Source organism: Malurus melanocephalus, unplaced genomic scaffold (assembly GCF_030028575.1).
Source record: "Malurus melanocephalus ecotype Western Australia unplaced genomic scaffold, MMel_1.1 scaffold_169, whole genome shotgun sequence".
In the NCBI taxonomy this organism is placed as follows: Eukaryota; Metazoa; Chordata; class Aves; order Passeriformes; family Maluridae; genus Malurus; species Malurus melanocephalus.
Genome location: NW_026623401.1, coordinates 1,476,590 through 1,495,273, shown reverse-complemented (window position 1 = coordinate 1,495,273; position 18,684 = coordinate 1,476,590). Strand labels below are relative to the sequence as shown.

The window sequence follows — 18,684 nt, the reverse complement described above, 5'->3', positions numbered from 1 at the left end:
GGGGCAGTGGGTTGGGGTGATCACCCTGGGTTTTGGGAGACCCCACACTGAGAAAGAACGAAGCCTTTTGGAGCCACCTGCACCTGCTGATAAAGATGTTCCAGCTCTTGATTTTTAAGACAATTTTTGGAGGCTGAGGCTGTCGCTGTAAAGGTTTTACAGCAGCCGTACTGGAATCAAGCGTGGCTCTGTAAAAGTSTCAGCAAATGAAGTGGTGATGCCCRAGCAGTGTTAACGCCAAAATGACCTTTCTGATAGTTAGGGCTTTATGGGATATTATAAATTCTCCCTGTGTTGGCAGGGTTATAACTAGGACATTAGCAGTAACATCTTCTCCAGAGATATCTTAGGCAGGAACGCGGTGTTTGGAGCTGAAAATACCCRACTTAATGTTTTTTTAGTGTTTCTGTAGCTCAAGAGTTGATTTGTTTCCAGCAGAAATTTGAATGCGCATGGTCTAAAAGAAATTCATTCTATTAAAGATGAGTTTYGAGCACTCAAGTAGGGTTTTTTTGAGGGCTCTTAGTATTTCCAACAGCCAAAAATCAAAGCAATTTAAACTTATTGCTTGGAGTTTTTTATTTCCTTAGTTTCTAAGACTTTAGATTAATATTGTCAAACCTTTTTTTATTGCCATGAAGGCAGGGAAAGTCCTTTTTAATGAAAGCTACAAGCTCTATACAATACCTTGACTCTGCAGCTGCTATCTCAAGTACCAGATTTCAGTGAACTTACATGAAAATCCCCCGAGTGAGCCCACTCTGATCTTTTTTTCACCTCTTGCRTTGCCACTGGGAAATAAAATCAGTTTTTATGCTGGTATTTATTAYGAAGTATATATTTAGACAATCCATGCTGCAATTTAGCTGTTCTGAGAACTTCGGGGAGTTGTTTGAAGTGACTTTTCACTCACCTGCTTATTGAAACCCCTTTAGAAAGTGCTGCTGGGCTTAATATCACTCATTTATGCCCAGCAGCCTCTACTTTGTCCTTTGGTACTGAGGGCAGCAGCAGCAGCAGCAGCAGCACATGGGACAGTGGCAGGAGGGTGGCTCATGGTTCACAGCCCATTTTGGGGCAAGGATACATCTTAGAATCCCAGGATAGTTAGGATTGGAAGGGACCTTCATAATCATTCCATTCCAACACCTTCCACTTGACCAGGCTGCTCCAAGCCCCATCCTACCTGGCCCTGGACACTTCCAGGGGTGGGGARGCCACAGCTTCTCTGAGCAGCCTGTGCCAGGGCCTCACYACCCTCACAGACGCTGCTCCGTTAGCTCTGGAGGCAGCAGGAAAAGCAGATGCAGCAATAGCTGAGCAAGAGCCAAGATTAATTGGAAATTGATTTGCACTTCCAAGCACTGGTGTCACACTGTGACCCTGGACATCTCCTCTCACCCAGATCCCAAAGAGCCCCCATGCTCCAGCAGGCCTCTGCTGATGGCTTGGCTGRAGTTTTATGTGCAAAGCATCAAAATAAAAACCCCTCAGCCCTTAAATGCTGAATTTTGGAAGCTGCTCTTTGAGAGAAGCCAGAATCATGAGCCATCCACTTGAAGTGGTGATGCCGCAACTCACCCTGCATGATCCTCACACCACAGCCCTGCATGTGAAAAGAAAAGTCCCACTCAGGCTCATTTATTCTAGTTTTATTTTTCTTGTACAAGTAGCCACAGGCTAAAATCTAAACAGAGCAAACTACAAAAAACCTGGGTTTTATTATTATTTTTTTAATACAGRGCTAACAATCGTGGGATCAGTGGGATTTCAATATCAAGACAGTTCAAAGTAAGAAAAGTTAGAAAATAAACAGTAGAAAAGTGCTTTGCAATTTGGGTTTTTAGTATTACTCTTAACAATTGATTCCCAAAAAGGACTGCGACAAAGGTTTAGCATTGGTTTTATTATGACTTACAAATGTATAGATATTGCAAGTTTAAATGATGGAAATAGGATCAAAGTACAAATCCCTCTTTGCTTTTTAAGTCAGACCCTGATCCAAAGCCCCGTGAAATCAGGCTTGTCCCCGACTTGCTGGGTTTCACACCAGCCCCGTCCCTTCTCCCTACATGATGCTGAAGCCCAGACTTTGCCCTTGCAGCAAACCTGGAGCCATTTCCCTGATTCCCAGTGTTCCAGGGGGTTTCAGTGCCATGGCCCCATGCCAGCAGCACTTTCGGCTGGGGGTGCTGGTGCTTCACCCTCCCTGCCTGAAGATCCAGCCCAGGCACCTTCCTTTTCCTTTCCCTTATTTTAATTTGGCGGGTGAGGGAAATAAATGAGCCAGCGTCAGGTTGCTCGATGGGATCTGTAACCTGCCTGCTCCGGTGCGCACGGGGAGGGATAGATTTCCACCCACTGTTTGCACAGATGAAGTGAGTAGCTCCCCCCATTTGTTTTCATAAGCTTTTAATTTCCTTTTTTTAACCAATCTTCCGTGACTTAAGTGCTGTCACTCAGCTCAGAGAGAGCTCGGACACTGCACTGATYCCCCCTGAAATGCCATGGGATGGTTATTCCAGAGGAACACCCCCGCAGGCAGCAAAACCCTTCCCTTCTCTATCCAGAGGCAACAACACTTTGTAGCTTCTCTCCTCTTTTATTGCCAGCTTAAAACCTACAGTCCCTTGGTATAATTTTGGGTGGAAGCTTTAAAATTCCCAAAYTGGTCCAGCACTTAAACATATCAGCACCTTTACAAAACAAAGAAGAAARATAAYGGTAGACAAATAAATACCTGAATCCAACAGTGTGAAAATACCCTGTCACAGCATAAAACTATTCCCTGTTCAACTAAAGAGAATGTGGATACTATCCCTGAGGAAACAGCCGTCTCTGGTTAACTTGAGAACTCCAAGAATAGGTTGTGCCCATTATGGGTTACCAAAAATTAAAAAAAAAAAAATTAAAAATTAGCTTTTGGATATTTCATCTCACCACAGCCAGAAACTAAGAGGGTTTTTGGATCAGCTGAGAAAAGGCAATGGGTTGAATTAGTGTAATTATTTGAAAAATACTATAGGATGAGATTCCTACCCCAAACATGGGCAGTTTCCAGCAGTTTGCACCAGATCCAATACCTGCCCATTATCCACTGGTTTTATCTTTGGGTAGAACTGATTCCTCCCATCAGGAAAAAGTGGGGGAAAGAAAAGGAATAAGAAACCTGGCAGGCTGTTCCTTAAATGTTGTGGTGTGCAAAGGAGAGTGAAGGGAGTGCTGCCCTTGGCTGGCAGGCGGGCGCTGATGTGAAAGGCGCTGGGATCCASCCTGGGACTGTCTGGCTGCCTCAATCTCTGCTCTGGGGATGCCAAATGAGGCCTGGACCCCTTTCTTGTGGCACAGTCCCACATCTGCAACACATGGGGACCTGCTGTTCCACATTCACCCAAATACAATGTATCTACCCAAATACAACTTGTCTACTTGAGTACAACTGTGTCCCAAGCACAGAATAAAATTTCATCCATTTCCCTCAAAACCAGGGCAGCAGTTTGGATGAACGAAGGGCAGACTGTCCTCCATGCTGAAACCAAACACAAGCTCTTTTTTTGTTCTTTTTCCTTCTCATTTCAGATTAAGGGCCAGACAGGTTATGTTTCTCAAGTTTTTGGTTGGCACAGCTTTGCCTCCAGCCCAGCTCAGGCGCTGAAAACAGCAAGAGGGGATGTTACATGTTGCTTTTCCAGCTGAGAGGCAGCTAGAGGCACAAAGCCAATACGTAATTTTGACTGGGTTTTTTGCCCAGTTTGGTGGACTTGGATAATTCAGAGAAGACCATGTCCTCCTCATGGATCACCAGACTTCAGCCTCTCCCCTTCAGAGACTGAGCTGCCACAACCRTCTGCATTAGGTCCCAATGTCACAGATTGACAAGACTGGAAAAGAAACCCCAAAAAAAGAGGAAAAGCTAAACATCTAAAAAATAGTCTTCAAAGATTTACATCCATCTTCAACCATCTCAAACCAGCACAGAATCTGTATTGGTTTAAGCCACCATGTTGCTGCATAATTAAAAAAAAACACAACAAAAGAAAAAGTTCTACTCTTGACATACTATTGTATTCCAACTAGTCAAATGGCACAGCATTTCCCTTTAATAAAAGGAAGTAGTGACAAATACTTTTTACTATTACAATATCACAATAATATGATATTAAATTAATAGCATGTTCACAGCTCCAGAAAGTCTGAGCTGAACACTACTCTAGGTTCTGTGTTCACTTTGGCAACGGTACTTATTCAATGTGAACGGCGGTGTTACACACAYGAAAAAAAATAATAAAAAGAAAAACTGGGCTGGAGTGGGAGTGGGATGGCAGGAGAGGATTGGGTTGTGTTTGATATGAGGTTATAACTCGAGCTGTTTAGTGTCTMCTCCTCCCTCCTGCCCTCCCCTAGCCCCAGCATCTTCTGACTCCTGCAATGGGGTGGGCTGTGCCATCAGTCTCACACGACACTGTCCCCCCACAGTCCCTTCCCAGGCTATATCAGGTCCAGCATCACAGGAAGGAGCATCCCACCATGTAGGTGTGAGCCGGGATCATCTGATGGCCCATTTAGCCTCTTTGGTGGGGTAGGGAAGGGGCCTGTTTGAAGGGGGTTTAATGTCAAAATGTAATCCTTTGTATCTTTTCTGTTYTGCATGACCTCAACAGGAGGACACATTTTAGTGGAAGAGGACTAAGAACACCAAGCCTGAACAGCTCCTTACTMCTGAGGTTGGTGCCATTACACCTCCTGGGCCAAGCTGGATGAGGTGATGTGSAAGGACAGAGTCCTGCTCCCAGGTAACCCCGCCCAGTACCAGGACTCATCTCAGGCAAGAGGCGTTTGCACATCCTCCTGTATTTTATACTGTTTACACAGCCATTGCTTGCATCCCATTGCCAGCTGGGCAGGTCATGGGGGGTTGTTTCTGACACAAGGRACTCTCCCACTGGTACCATTTAAAAAAATACAATTAATACTTTTTTTAAACTTAAATTCATTTTCTTTCCTGATTCCTTTCACTGTCTTTGCAAATACAACAACATTTGATTTACCACCACCTACACAAAGAGATCAAACCTTCACATTTGCCCGGATTTAACCAACCCACACAGCAGGGAAAGGGCTGCCCTCTGGCACCAGCTGGCACCTGGTGTCCCTGTCCCCCGTGTGTGCCCCCATCTGACCCCACGGATGATGCTGGTCACACACTGACTCGCAAGGCTGCACCATGCCAGGACAACCCAACCTCCACAGCAGCAGGTTGGTGGTTGATCTCTGGAGGGGACAAACCCTCTCTTTGGTGTCAGGAGCTCCTCTGCCCACCCTGGGCATGGGGAAAGGGTGGCTCTGGCAGCCCCCAGCATCCTCCTTGCTTTGTCCCTCCCAGGGAACTGAGCTCTTTTTGGCTCCACTCACCCTTGGGACATTCTCCCATGGCTGGAAAGACACTGGAGGAGCTGGGAGCAGCTCAGTAGCATCTCAAGGGGTTCTGGAAGTGTTCTATGGGAGTTTCCCCATGGATGCTCCTGATGGCAGGGTGGRCTTTGGGACAAAATGGTGGCATCCAGATTCCCACCTCCCAGGGTTGTGTTGTGCTGCTCATGCTGGCACATGCCATAAATCATTCTGTTGGGATCAGCCTTGGGGAGCAGCACACTGATGGGGCAGAAGGGTGCCCTGGCCCCAGCACTGGCATCTGAGCACCCCATCCCCATCCACCCAGGATGGACCGGTGCTCAAATCAGCCCTGGAAGGGCAGCGGTGCTGGGGAGTCGCAGAGCATCGCGCTGCTTGTCTGTGACAGCCCCAACAACCTTTAAAGTAAAAAACCACAACACGAATCTCTGCCACACAAAATCACACCGGAGCCCCCAAAAGTAAAGCTCGTAACACGCGTGAAGCATCGCGCTTCGTGCGGGGCTGGGTGGGAGAGGCAGGAATTGGGGGGAGGAGAGGACACACACACACACACACCCCCACACACACACACACACACACACGAGTTTCTCTCACGTTTGAGGTAGAACATTGCTTTCAAAGGTTTGGAAGTGCTTTACATGGGAACAACAACAAGGAAGCCACCGAGGTGGCGGGTACAGAGCGTGACTGCTGAGGTAGGACCATGCTTGTACTGACCAAGTGCTATGCTACTTGTTTGTTTGAACACAAAGGAAGACGCAGGTATTTCTGCTTCCCAGAAGACATTCATTCCGGTTGAGGTAGGTTCTGAGTTCGGGTTGTCTGTCCAAGTCTTTCAGTAGCCCTCGGGCATCCTTTGACACACACACACTCTTTTTTTTTTTCTTTTTTTTTTGTATTATTTAGAGTCAATCAGCAAAAAAAGTATCCTGAGAAATAGTGAAAGTGTACAAAATCATCAAATCCATGGAGAGACAGCCTTCCTGGGCCTCAATTTTTGGAGTCAAATTAGAAGGATTTTTCCAAATCCAGTCTTCTGGAAATAAAAAATAGATCCAAAAAGTAGTCCTAAAGCTGCTGATCAGGAAAAGTCYGGGATGCCAAGAGATGAGGGCTCCACTGTATTCCCAGTCTGTCAGGGACTGGAGAATTTGCCAAACTCTGCCAAGGAGTCTGTTAAGTAGCAGCTGCAGGGAAAATCCATCATGACCAGTCTCCAGAGAGCCATCATCAGAATAAACACATCGAGAGGCTTGAGAGAGGTCAGAAAGATAAACTTCACAGAGTTTCCAAAGGGCTGTATACATATATATATATTTATATATATATATAAAAATAAAGCAAAACAAAAAAATAACAATCAGACCGTAGAAATCTTCAATTGACCTGAGATTGAAAACTCGTAAAGATATCACCAGCCGTGGGTTTGGTTTCTGGTAACTCCTACATGAGGCTTCGAGTCTTGGCAGTTTTATCCTTCATTGGCAGGACCATGGTCAGGAGCTGGAGCAGCAGTACTGCTGCCATGGGGGTTTTTTGGGAGGGGGTCTGGCTGCTCCTCGATGATGCTGAACTCATCCAGAGGGAGTGTGGAGATCTGGGTTTCGTTGTGGGGGGTTGATGGGCTGTGAGCCAACTGGAGAGAGAGAGAAGGGGACAATGCAGTGACAGTGACAGCWCACCCATGCACAGCCAGGTGTGCTTCCATCCCACTGGTCTTACCGTTATTCCCTTCTGCTGCTCCTGGGAYGGGGATGCTGGGAATAACCTCTCCAGCTCGTTCATATCCAGCTGCTTTCCATTCAAGTCCCGCTCGTCCCTGTCCCTGCGAGTGGCCCCGTTCAGGACGAGGCCTGTGGCGCTCCGCTGGCTCCGGGGRATCTGCGGGGTTGACAGCTGCTCCTGCACGTTTTTGCACATCAGCAGCCTGAAAAATAAAGAGATGGAGCCTGAGAGTGAGAAAGATAGTTCATTCTATATTCTTTCCCCCAAGTCTGTGTCTGCCTTATCCCTGCGTTGCATTCCTTCATCCTTCAATCCATCCTATAAAGTCCAACATTACACTAGGGGTGCAAGACTCGGGTGGGGACACCGACAGTACCAGGGACCACCAGCCCTTGCGAGCAGAGGCATGGGCATCCCTACCTTCCTCGGTACCCAAACATGAGGAAGAGGATGCAGAATATGATGCACGTGACACCAATGTGGATCCCGATGATGATGCCGGTCGTGGAGGTTTTATTGTTCTGCTCATCCTTCATGCAGTCACAGGGAGGATTCAGCACTGCCAGGAAAAAGAGAACAGGGAGGTCAGTGGTGCTACTCTTCTATTGTTCCTCCAGCTTTTGGGAAGCCCAGAGCTACAGTCAGAGCCTTGGGCTGTCTGGGAGCTGTGTACAGCAAGAGAAGAACCAAGTAGGAAGCAGGAGCATCACTGCCTGCCTATGAACCTCTCCTGCTCCCAGCACCCAGGAAGGGAGACATAGCAAGCACAGGACTRGAATGTCTGTAGTGAGCCAGCCCCATTACCTGGCTGCTGTCATTAGACACAGTTAATGAAAAAAACCCCTCTCTGAAGTTACTTTTTGTAATCCCCCATGCCGAGGTGGGAGGTAAGAGGCAGCCACCACAACAGAGCAGGCTGAAACCTGATGGAGTAGACAGATGCCAATGAAATTAGTATTTACTCCAGCACAGACAGAGGAGTAATAACTAYCTCTTGAAGATATTCCCACTGGAGGCTTAAAAGCCTTCCAAGAGCAGCAGGATGTTTTTTACACATAGATGAATAYGAAAGGTGTGATCAGTTAAGAGATTCCCTCTAGAGGTTTCTCCTTTGCTGCCACATAATGCAGGGCTCATGCTCTGCAGCCATTTCACTTTTCAAAGCCACATGTCCTCCCTTTGGACCAGTGAAGGTCAAACTATCCAGGAGAGCTCCAGGAGAGCAGAGATGCTCAGTGCACCATGTCTCACCTGAGGATGGCAGCTTAYAGCTTATGCATGGGGGATTGTTCATGTTCATGGCCTCACCACTGGCTCAAGCTTAGGAGACAAACCTAGTATGTGCAAAACATTTGGTTTGTCCTCTCCTCACTGGTAAAAAAGCCATTCAGATGCTCCCAGCCCTGCAGAGTTTTGCCTCAGCTTTATTTGTGATGCTGAAAATAAATGAGTGGCTAAAGGTGAGATGAGGACATGTTTGGCCTCACAACCTTCCTGCAGAGCTGCTTCCCAAACCAGCACCGAGCCCATGCCCCATCTCACCTGTCCTCTCCACAGTTTCCCTCAGCGACACRAAGCGGACAGTGGAGTTTCCATCCCCATGCTGGTTGTAGGCAAGGAGCTTGACTTCGTACACCACYGATGCATCTGCCCAGGGGACACACAAAAGGGACAGTTCAGGTGTWACAGGAGCCTTATCTCACCCAGTGATGCTTATTTGGGAAAAGAACATCTTACAAATACACACAAAGTTGCGGCAAACAAGTACCAGTTGCAGGGAAAGCACCCACAAAATGTGGAGGAGAGCTCCACCATTTAGGGGTTGGGCAACACATCCGAGCTCTCTCCTGCTACTCACAACAGGTGGGGAGGAGACAAGGATCAAGGWGTCACTGTACTCACCCAGGTGGGTAATATTGTAGGCTGTGACRTTGCTGGCCAGTAGCACTGGACCTGTGTACTGGGAGAGGTGGACTTTGCGGTAATACAGCTTGAAGCCTTCGTGCTGGCCCARTTTGATGGAGGGCTCCCACGTCGCCTGCACAGTGGTGCTGTTAATGACTTTAATAAAGAGGGATGGCATGGCTGGGACTGAAACAGAGARAGAAAGACAGTGGGTTGCATGTGCTTTTTCAGTCTGCCTGATGAGAAATTCCCCAGCAGCCTTTCCCTGCAGTCACTGCACCAAAGAATGTGCCAGCTGAGACAGAAAAATCTGAGCAGACCAGAATCTGGTTTAGCAGCTTTCGACTCCTTCAGGGAGCTGCAGTAGTTTCCAAGGGTACCCTCTGCTCAGATCAGCAAGCAGAGGCTACTTTTACACTTTGGTTGCAATTTGATGCTCAGCCTGCTCGGGTCAGGGCAGGAATGCAGTGACTTTGGCAATACATTCTCAAATTCCAATTTTTTGCCCTCACCCTGAGGCACAGACCTTTCAGAGTGATTAATCCCCCTGGGAGGAAGGAACCAGAAGAGCTGGAGCTGGAGACATCCGTCTTAAAGTGTGCTAGGTACCTGCACTGGCTTGCAGGGGGCTTGCACTCCCCATCAGCTTTAGGAGAGAGGTTTGTGATGTGCTGAGCCAGGGCATCTTCATCAATGGCCCTAGACAGCAGAGCAGCCTGAGATCCCTGCACAGCTGGAGCTGGCTTGTTTTGGGAAGCAGGCACTTACCTGGCCTTAGGGGCGCACAGGGGRTTAGCTGGGAAGATGTCTCTGCTGCTGGTTCAAAGTCCACCAGGACACCTTTTTTTTTGCTCCAGTCAATGCCCCAAAACCCTGCCCTTATTCTTGGGGTGTACTGCAGAGGGAGCCAGACCATTCCCTCTCCAGGTCCCCAAAAAGCTGCCTGGCCCCATCAGTCTGCCCTCAGAGGCAAAGATCTGCAAACCAAAGCCAATTTTCTTGTGATACCTGGGTTTTCCAAAGCTGACTCTGCATCAAGCCCAGCCCTGTGCCCTGGGCAGCACTGGGGCACACAAATCCATGTTTCCCCCTCCCTCCCTTTCTCCTACACTGGCCAGACCAATACCAGATGTGTCTCAGCAGGACATTTCACTGATTTTTTTCTCCTCATTTCCACAAAACACCCCCAAGCTAAACTCTCCCATCAGTCCCCAGCCTTTGGCACCATCCAGAAGGTGCAAAGCACTAGATCCTGCATGCTCTGCTCCAGCACTGGCACCAGGAGGGAGAAGAGTTTCTGGGCACCAGGCACCAAGCTCAGCTACACCCCACAACAAAATCATCCACCAGAACAACAGCCCTGCTGCTCCAGCAGCCTCCAGGTTTTGAGGTCAAGCTAYCTTTCCAATCCCATGGGCTCGGCAGTTCCAAATATAAGGATTGCTGGGCTTGCACTGGACCAAAGGTTCTTCCTGGCTTGTTTTTCCCTAAAGGGTCACGAAGGATGAGCAGTGCAAACCCAGCCTTTGGTAGAGTTCAGCACAACATTAGCGAGCAATGGGGAAAAGGAGATGAGACGTGGCCATGTCAGTCTAAGACTGATGAGAGCTAAAAAGGGCAKTTCCTCAATTTAACAATAAAAGTAAAACTGCACAGCACAACCGTTTATCTTTTCCCAGGTACTGAGAACTCAAGGTTTCCCACAAGGAGATTAAGAGGAAGGATGGATGTCTCTCCAGCTGAGCAGGAGGGTCTGGGCAATCCTRTCTCTTCCCAAAGTGATGCCTTCCTTCAGCTGCAGCAGCTTTGCCTGATGGCCTCTGAACAAGCCCATGGAGATGAACAAGACCCTGCTGACTGCTGAGCATCTCCACGTGGATTTGGAAGGAAAGATCCAGTGTCCTGGGTCAAGTTAATGAGATCTCATCCTGCCTGAGTGCTGCCAATGGGAAAAAAATGGGCTGAAGTACTCCTTGCTAGGATTTATTCTGATGTGCATTTCATTGCTGGGAAGGCTGACCTTAATAATTCCTGGGTTCAAAACAYAGAGTAAATTCTATTTATGTCAGAATGTGCCATTCCTCCCAAGGCTGTGTATTTTTGCAATCCAATTAAATACTCCTTTTTTTTTTTTTTCCTCATTCTCCCAGTTCCCTCGAGGGCAAAATCCCCGCTCTGAGAAGTTGGACCCTTGCTTAAAGCATCACTTTTCCAACCACGGAGAAAACACCACAGAAAGGGAAATGATCACATTATCCCATGGACAAAGAAACACTGATGTGGGCCATCCTGATTTGTGAAGAGTTGGYTTTATTTTATGGTTGCAGAGCCTTACATTTGATAAAAACCACAAGAATATCTCTCCTTCAAAGTATGGAATATATAGTATTTATTCAAACTTTGAGTATATATATATATGTATAATACTGATTATAGGTATATGCACTCGCAGAATGCACGTGCTGTTTATAATGTGATTACACAAGTAAGTGTATACAATGGAATATATCTCTGTGTGTGTAAATATATGTACACACACCAGCAGATAGGTGCTTCACAGAAGTATATATAAGACATAATATGGAGCTACTATAAGTGAGGCATCTCCCTCATGCTAAGGGCTGGGATACTTGTTTTCCTCTTCCGTGCTGTTTGGAATTTTCCCCAGGTCATTTCAACTTTCTTCTTGAAGGCGTCTTTAGCCGAAGATGACTAAAGGAACAGTCTTCATCCTAGCGAAATGTCAAAAAGTCCTGGAGAAAACCCTAAAAAGCATTAAAAGACAAGAACAAGGAGTGTGTGCTGCTTAATGAAGCAGAGAGCGTTTGAGATTTAAAATACCATGGCATTTGTGAAACGGCGTAAAGGAGAACGACAGGAAGGAGGCAGGAGGGCCTTCCTACTGAGTGAGGTTTATGGAGGAGGACAAGGTTCACTTGGGTCCCTTCTCTACGGCATCTTCCCTTCTACTTTCCATCCAAAATCAGTACKGGCACAAAGGAAGGAGCACTGCATCTCTAGAAAGCTTCAGAGGCTTCAGCCAAGCGCGCTCTCAGCGTATTGCCAGCCCTGAAAAGCTGATGGCCCCGAGCCAAAAGCAACCCCACTCCTCAGCTTTCTGAGGAATATTTCATATTCCTGCTCGAGACAATTCCAGTAGAACACTGTCACTCAGACCAGTCTCCAGCTGGCAGCATCTCTACTGCCCTGGCTCTCCCGAGACATCCCTATCTGCCAGATATGGCATCTTGGAAAATCCATCATTTTCTGAGGCTGTTAGCACAGATTCAGGGGCTCCACGAGCTCTGGGGGGCCACAGCTCGCCTGTGCATATCAGGAGGACACAGGGTGAAACAGCTTGGCCATGAGAAGAAGCAAATCTGAAGTGAAACCTGAATTTGGTGGCAAAATTTGGCCACCAGGGCCCTGGCTCTCTCTCTCCTGGCTCTCTCTTCTGTGAGCAGAAGCCAACAGACACCTGAGTGAAGCRAAGCAAACAAATGAAGCCAAAACTGGGGCTTTTAAGCATCTTTTTACCTTCCTACAAGGCAAATGCAGGCTGCATTGAGTGACCTGAAGCAAGCCAGCTTGTCCATCCTGGACAGGGAGCTAATTCCTGAAGCTTTGTTACACAGCACAAACCTTTTTTAAAGGATAGCAGAGCAGGACAGTGATGCCTTAAAACTTCAGAGAGAGGAAATTTATGATCCCATTASCAGATATCTAACTATTCCTGTCATGATTGAAGGTAATAATGACAAAAAGTCCTCTCTCACTTGACCTGGACTTCTGCAGAGTCACCAAGCTCTATGGAGCATGGCTGGCTTGTAGCCCCTGGGGCTGAACTCGGAGTATCGGGTCAGGGAGTTTCAAGCTTTGCCTTAGCCCATCCTTCTGTCTCTAAATTGGAAGGAAAAACAAACTCCAAGGGTGACTGATTCCCTGCAGAGTACCAAGGAAAATAAACYGGCAGGGCAAAAATCCAGCAGGGCGAGGATTTACTGGTGTTTTTGCTTAAATTCTGTAATAAAAAACTGCAAGGGCTGCGAACAGAATGAGAAYTGGATTCCCCACCTGCAAGTGAACACACTTTTTCATTTGATCCTAAATAAYATCCTCACATCCAAGGCCCTTTCCACTGGAAATTCATAATTATTGAATGTTCATGAGAATGATTCCTACGAAATTGGTCTCCATATCTGAGACAAGCCAGAATTTGGAGACAGATGATTCTCTGGGAAAACATTCTTCCAATTCTGACTGACAGATCACACTGTGGTTTCTGCCTCATGTTTGTGTACAAGGGTCCTGGATTAAAGCACCCACTTTCTTACTGGGGAAGCTAACTAGTGGCCTAGTCAAGAAAAATAAGCCTTGGAGATCACCCTGACTTCTCAGTGAAACAGAAAGCTGCTCCAAGGCGGGGATTTGTGGGTCAGGACAGCTCAGCTCTAGTGTGATTTGGCCAGGATAGAGCAGAAAATAATAAAATCTTAGAAAGTGTGGCACCTATCAAGTACGAGCTGTGAGTACCAGAGCTGCTGGAAGATGCTGAGATGCTGCTTGAGCAGGAAGTCTGCATTTAGCAAGGAGTTTAGGAACAGCCCAGAGCAGCTGCAATGCACGAGACCMGGCAGGTTTGCACTCACCCCCTGCTACAACATCAGCTGGGAGAGGCGATGCTGCGTTTAATCAGTCAACCCCCCTGCAACGATACAAGTGAGTTTTACACAATATCCCAGAGTATGAGGAGCAGCAGGAACAAGGAGCATCAACCCCACAGGCTACGGTGCCACAGCGCTGCGGGGCGGTGYCGGGGTGATTGTGCTACACACAGTGGGCGTCAGCATCTGAGGGGCCCTGCACAAAGCAWTCCTTACCTTCCCCCAGCGTGCTCACCACCGTCACTTCTGAGGCTTTGCTGGCACCCCGGGAGGTRTAAGCCTTTATATAAAAGCTGTAGCTGGTCGAGGGCTCCAGATCAGTCACCAGCTGCTGGAAGGTGCTCTTGCTAACAGCCTCCTGGTACTCCATCTCTACRGGATCTGAAATGCAAAGGGAGACAGAACAGAGCAGCGTTATGCTTTGCAAGATGTAAAGAGAATAAATAGATGTTGCAAGCAGTAATTTGGTCCCTGGGGTGGATATGTACTTGCTCACACACATTTCTGCTTACATTTCAAGGCCAGGTTGGACAGGCTTTGAGCAACCTGGTCTAGTGGAAGGTATTCCTGCCTGTGGCAGGGGTTGCAACTGGATGATCCTTGAGACCCCTTCCAACCCAAACCATTCTCTGTGATTTCTGTGTGCTTTGCCAGAGCTCTGTGTGGGCAGCAAGATTTGATTATGCAGCTTCACCCACCCCACCCTTTTGGTACTCACAGTGGTATATTTAGTATTTGCAGGTATTTACAGTGTATTCACAGGCTCATCTCTGCCCTTCAGAAGCTGGGAGGTATGGAGAACCCTGATGGCAGCACAGACCACTGCAGTGCAGACCTGGTTTTACCTCGTGGGCCGTGTTGATGAACTACAGGAAGGCCGAGGGTGCTCTGGGCAGTGGGTGTAGCACCATACCTGCGGCTTTCCTGATGTGCAGGACGTAGCCAATGATCTCCTTGGTGTTCTGCAGGGGCTTTTCCCAGGACACCTGGATGGTGGTTGCAGAGACAGTCTCTGCCCTCACGCCCTGAGGAGGGCTGGGCAGCCCATCTGCCCACAGCACGGTGAGGCGGGCGCTGGCCTGCGTGGAGCCCGCGCTGTTCTCGGCCAGGCACTGGTAGATGGCTTCATCCGCCTGGTTGATCCCGTAGATGGAGAGAGTGCTGTGTGGGGACACGAGAGGGACAATGATCACACTGAGTGCCATGGTCCCCATGCTGGCTCCCATTGCAGGGCATCTCACGGCCTTTATTTCCATAGAAAACTTCCAGGAAGCCATGGGCTCATGCTTTTGGGGAACGACAAGTCCAGCAGTCTGCCCAGTCCTGGAAGCTGTGACTGGGCAGATTATCTGTCTCAGCCTACAGACACTGTGGTTCAAGATGCACAGGGTGGGACAGGGACCAGCAGGACCTAAAGGTGTGGRTGCAGGAAGATCCCAGCCACACCACAGAGCCAGCTCAATGACAAGTGCATCCACACACCCAAAACAGTTTTAACTGGCTCAGCTCCAGTACACACCAGTGAGACCCATCCAGGCACCGCACACAGTTTCCAAGCCAAGTCTAATCAAAAGCAGCCAGAAAGCCCTCTGGTGATGCTCTAATTGCATTATAGCACATTAGAGCTGTCTTAGGGTAACTSTGGGATTAGCTGATTTATCCAGCAGGCTTACAGCCTCAGCTCCTGCTTCTGCACTTCCAGAAACACCATCACTATGAGCCAAAAGCCAAAGTTTATGAGCAAGTCACAAGCCAAAGTTTATGAGCACGTCACAGGTTTTGTCTGAAAGTCCTGAGTGTATTTTTGATGCTGGTACATCAAAGCTTGCTGCCTCCCAGGGAAACAACCAGAACAGTTCTTCCAGCCTGCTCTTGGGGGTTTCCACATCAGGCTTAGATGCTGTTTTCACCATCTAATAGAAGACAGGCACTGGCTGCCCTGGAAAACATCCCTAAAGAAGGGGGAAAAACCAATTGTGTACCAGCCTCCCAATCAAGTATGTTCCTGAGCACAGTGCCCATCTCTGCACAGGGACAACCAGAATCCTTGTACATGTGGCCACATAAACTGGAGGCCCTTTCTGCACTGCAGGACCCTCCAGCAATGGCTGTGGACAAGTGGAGCAAGTTCAGGGCCAGCTCAAATGTTGTACCACACAGTATCTTTAAAACAACACCAGAAAATACTGACTCAGAAATAACTGTGTGACATACTAGCTGTCTTGCCATTTGAACACGCAAAGCAGCTTTTCTTAAAAGCATCTGCTTTATAAACAGGGACCCATCAATGAAAGCTCCACTCAAAGCCRTACCAGAAACAACACAATTCAATACATGAATCCATCAGACACGAAGTCTCCTAAATAAATAAATACCCAGTGTGTCTCCTTTCCAAGGCATGGGGTGGRCACTGTCACCAGTGTGCCCAGCTCTGAGCTGGAACTGGAAAGGCAGATTTGATGCTGGAGATGTTTTTTTACCCAACTCTGAGGCAGCAGGTCAGGTTATGGTAAAATCTGTTCATCTTGGGGAAAACTTCAGAAGCTCACATGAGCTTTTTTCCTACTTTTCTGTAGAAAATGACCCAAACCTAACCAAATCCACATCCCTTACTTGTTTCTAAGGAGAAATACATTATTTTCCTCTCCTGCCGTGAATTCCAGGTGGACCTGGAATTTGACCACACATGAGTAATTCCCAAGCATCCCTGCCTGATGCARGGGGCACTTCACGGCTTTTTGGGAATCACAATCAAAGCTGCCTTTTATGTAAATGAAAAATTGARCATTGGAAGTGGAAATGATAAATAACCTGCCACTGCCTGCCTGTATGTCAGAAAAAAAAATGCTTCTTCTAATTGCAGCAAAATATTGGYCTTCCTATATTAAAATTTATTATTGCTGTTAATTTAACATTCCTATTTCTGCCTTGCAAATTATCGGGGGCCATGGTGAGTGAGCAAATGTTTAACAGTCATCTATTTATGTCCTGTGCCTTTGTTTCCTTGGAAACATTGTAAATGGAATATCAAATGTGATGGTTTCAGCTGATATGGTGATTTTCGAGAATCAGCCCTAAGCTCCTCTCATAGCCACGGGCTCAACGTATCTGATTAAATGGAAGGAGAAAGGCAGAGCTGGGAGAGGGCGCGGGGAGGAAGGCCCCGATGTGTGGCTCAGCTGTGTCAACAAGGGCTGACTCCTGTGAGGACAGATGGCAGAAGGCAGGATTACACCATCCGAGAGCTGCACTCCCAGCCCTGCACAAAGCAGATGTGTGGAAGGAGCAGCAGCACTTCCTTCTGCCCCATCAATGCAGGGATTATTTCCATGTGGCTGCTGTGCATCTGGGCACCCAGAGCRGCCAGGCCAGGCTGACACATGGGTTAAGAGCTGTGTTAGGCTTCCCAAGCACAAAGCAGATCAGGAGCAGGCTYAGGCTCCACTGCCTCCAGGTGCATTTATTTGCTTTGCATAGAAAGAGGAAAAGATGTGGAGAAGGAAAGAGGGGAGCCAGGCTGAAAAGCAGTGCAAGGAGCCTGATAGCAGTGGTGTGATTCTGGGGACAAAACTCTCTCCTGGTGACYGGATTTGGGGGTGAGCAAAGCTCCTCATGTGGGACACAGGTGGTCCTGGAAGGATGGCCAGTGGAACCTGGAGCTGAGCAGAGTCTCTGTCATGCACAGTCAAATTAAAAGAAATAAATACAATATTTTCTGCACAGTTGACATGGCACATAGCTGGAAACTTGCTTCAGGCTTCAAAAAGTTTATTTTCATTGARGTTTCCTTGGTTATGTTTGGATGTGCTGTGCAATGAGTGCCTTAGCCACCTGGAGCCCATGTTACCTGGAATGACACACTGGCAATGGGACAGTAAAACAGCTGGATTTATGGCTGTGAGAGCATGGACAAGCTGGGGAGCAGAATGTCCAGCAGCTAAACACCAGTTTCATGAGAAAAAAAGGTTTCCTCTCTTGATGGGTCCCTCTGACACCCCCAGCAATCTCCAAAGGAGGGTCCCTGCAAGTCCCAGTGTAAATTTGGACACTACTGGCAGCTGCCACGAGCAGGGCAGGAGCTGGCAGTGAGTTACACGAACCCCAGCATCACCCCAGCTGGTATCTCTGCTGTGCACCCATTTTCACCTTAACTATGGACAAATTCTTCCTGTCTTCACCCACAGCACCACCTCCCAGCATGTGGAGGATGTGATGCAGCAGGGACACTGTTCAGTCCTCAGGTTTTGCTGCTTTGTGTCTGTTTCCTTTTTTTTAAGAAAGCTCAAACAAAAGGAAAATCTGTAGTTGCTGTGCAAGAAGGCACAGAGYGTCTCCATGCATCAACCATCTGAAATATGCAGTGTCCTTTTATTTCTTCCCGTCAACATGAAAAAATCTGTCACTTTGGGACATCTGCTGCTGGAAAACTTTCCCGCGAGTGCCAGACTGGCAGCGCCGCGAGCACGTCAGACGAGGCGAGATGCCAGAAGGCTTTCTGCTGGTCACCAGAGCCGCTCGGCGAGCCGAGGGCTCCATCACATCTCCACACAATGCCCTGACAGGCATTGATGGAAGTGGGGAGAGGAGCTGCTGCAGATTCACACCCGGCTGAGCTGAAACGAGAGGCCTCCGCTGCTCGAAAGCCGCAGTATTCCCAAGCTGTCTTCCCGGTTCATAGGCAATCAGGATGACTGATCTGGCTGGGGTCAGGGGTCCAGGCCGGTGACCGGAGATCGGCTTTCCAAAGGCTCCTCTGAAAAAGTCTGYGAACTGAAGGAAGCCTCTTCATCGATTCAGCAGCACAAAGAAGAGGGGCCCATCTGGGAGGGCACTGGCCTGTGTGCACAGGCGCACAAAGGAGGGAGTGTGATGAAATTAATGCAGAGAGCAGACTGTGGCTAGCAGGGACAGCGTTCTGAGTGCCGGCACATACAGAAAGCCACCAGTGCCACATTCAGATGCCCCATCCCTGCTC

The 18,684-nt window shown here is 48.1% G+C and overlaps 1 protein-coding gene and 1 long non-coding RNA gene across 4 annotated transcripts in view; one reads left to right on the top strand and one right to left on the bottom strand.

The window, feature by feature from the left end:
- The window catches only part of LOC130577155 (uncharacterized), a 34,707-nt gene extending 23,544 nt beyond the window's left edge, over positions 1–11,163 (top strand). Inside the window, exons 3-4 of one of the 2 annotated variants that reach the window (XR_008965736.1) lie at positions 4,662–4,793; positions 10,725–11,163. This is a non-coding gene — a long non-coding RNA (uncharacterized LOC130577155). Of the gene's footprint in view, positions 1–4,661; positions 5,232–10,724 lie in introns of those variants that run through there. The other variant, XR_008965735.1, reaches the window with a different exon arrangement.
- Positions 5,231–18,684, bottom strand: part of IGDCC3 (immunoglobulin superfamily DCC subclass member 3) — a 96,853-nt gene continuing 83,399 nt past the window's right edge. Inside the window, exons 8-14 of one of the 2 annotated variants that reach the window (XM_057372322.1) lie at positions 14,623–14,870; positions 13,926–14,090; positions 9,043–9,231; positions 8,683–8,787; positions 7,561–7,699; positions 7,138–7,342; positions 5,231–7,051 (exon numbers count right to left, since the gene is read on the bottom strand). In XM_057372322.1, coding sequence (XP_057228305.1) covers positions 6,887–7,051; positions 7,138–7,342; positions 7,561–7,699; positions 8,683–8,787; positions 9,043–9,231; positions 13,926–14,090; positions 14,623–14,870 — 1,216 coding nt within the window. In that variant the 3' untranslated portion in view covers positions 5,231–6,886. Of the gene's footprint in view, positions 7,343–7,560; positions 7,700–8,682; positions 8,788–9,042; positions 9,232–13,925; positions 14,091–14,622; positions 14,871–18,684 lie in introns of both variants that reach the window. The other variant, XM_057372321.1, reaches the window with a different exon arrangement.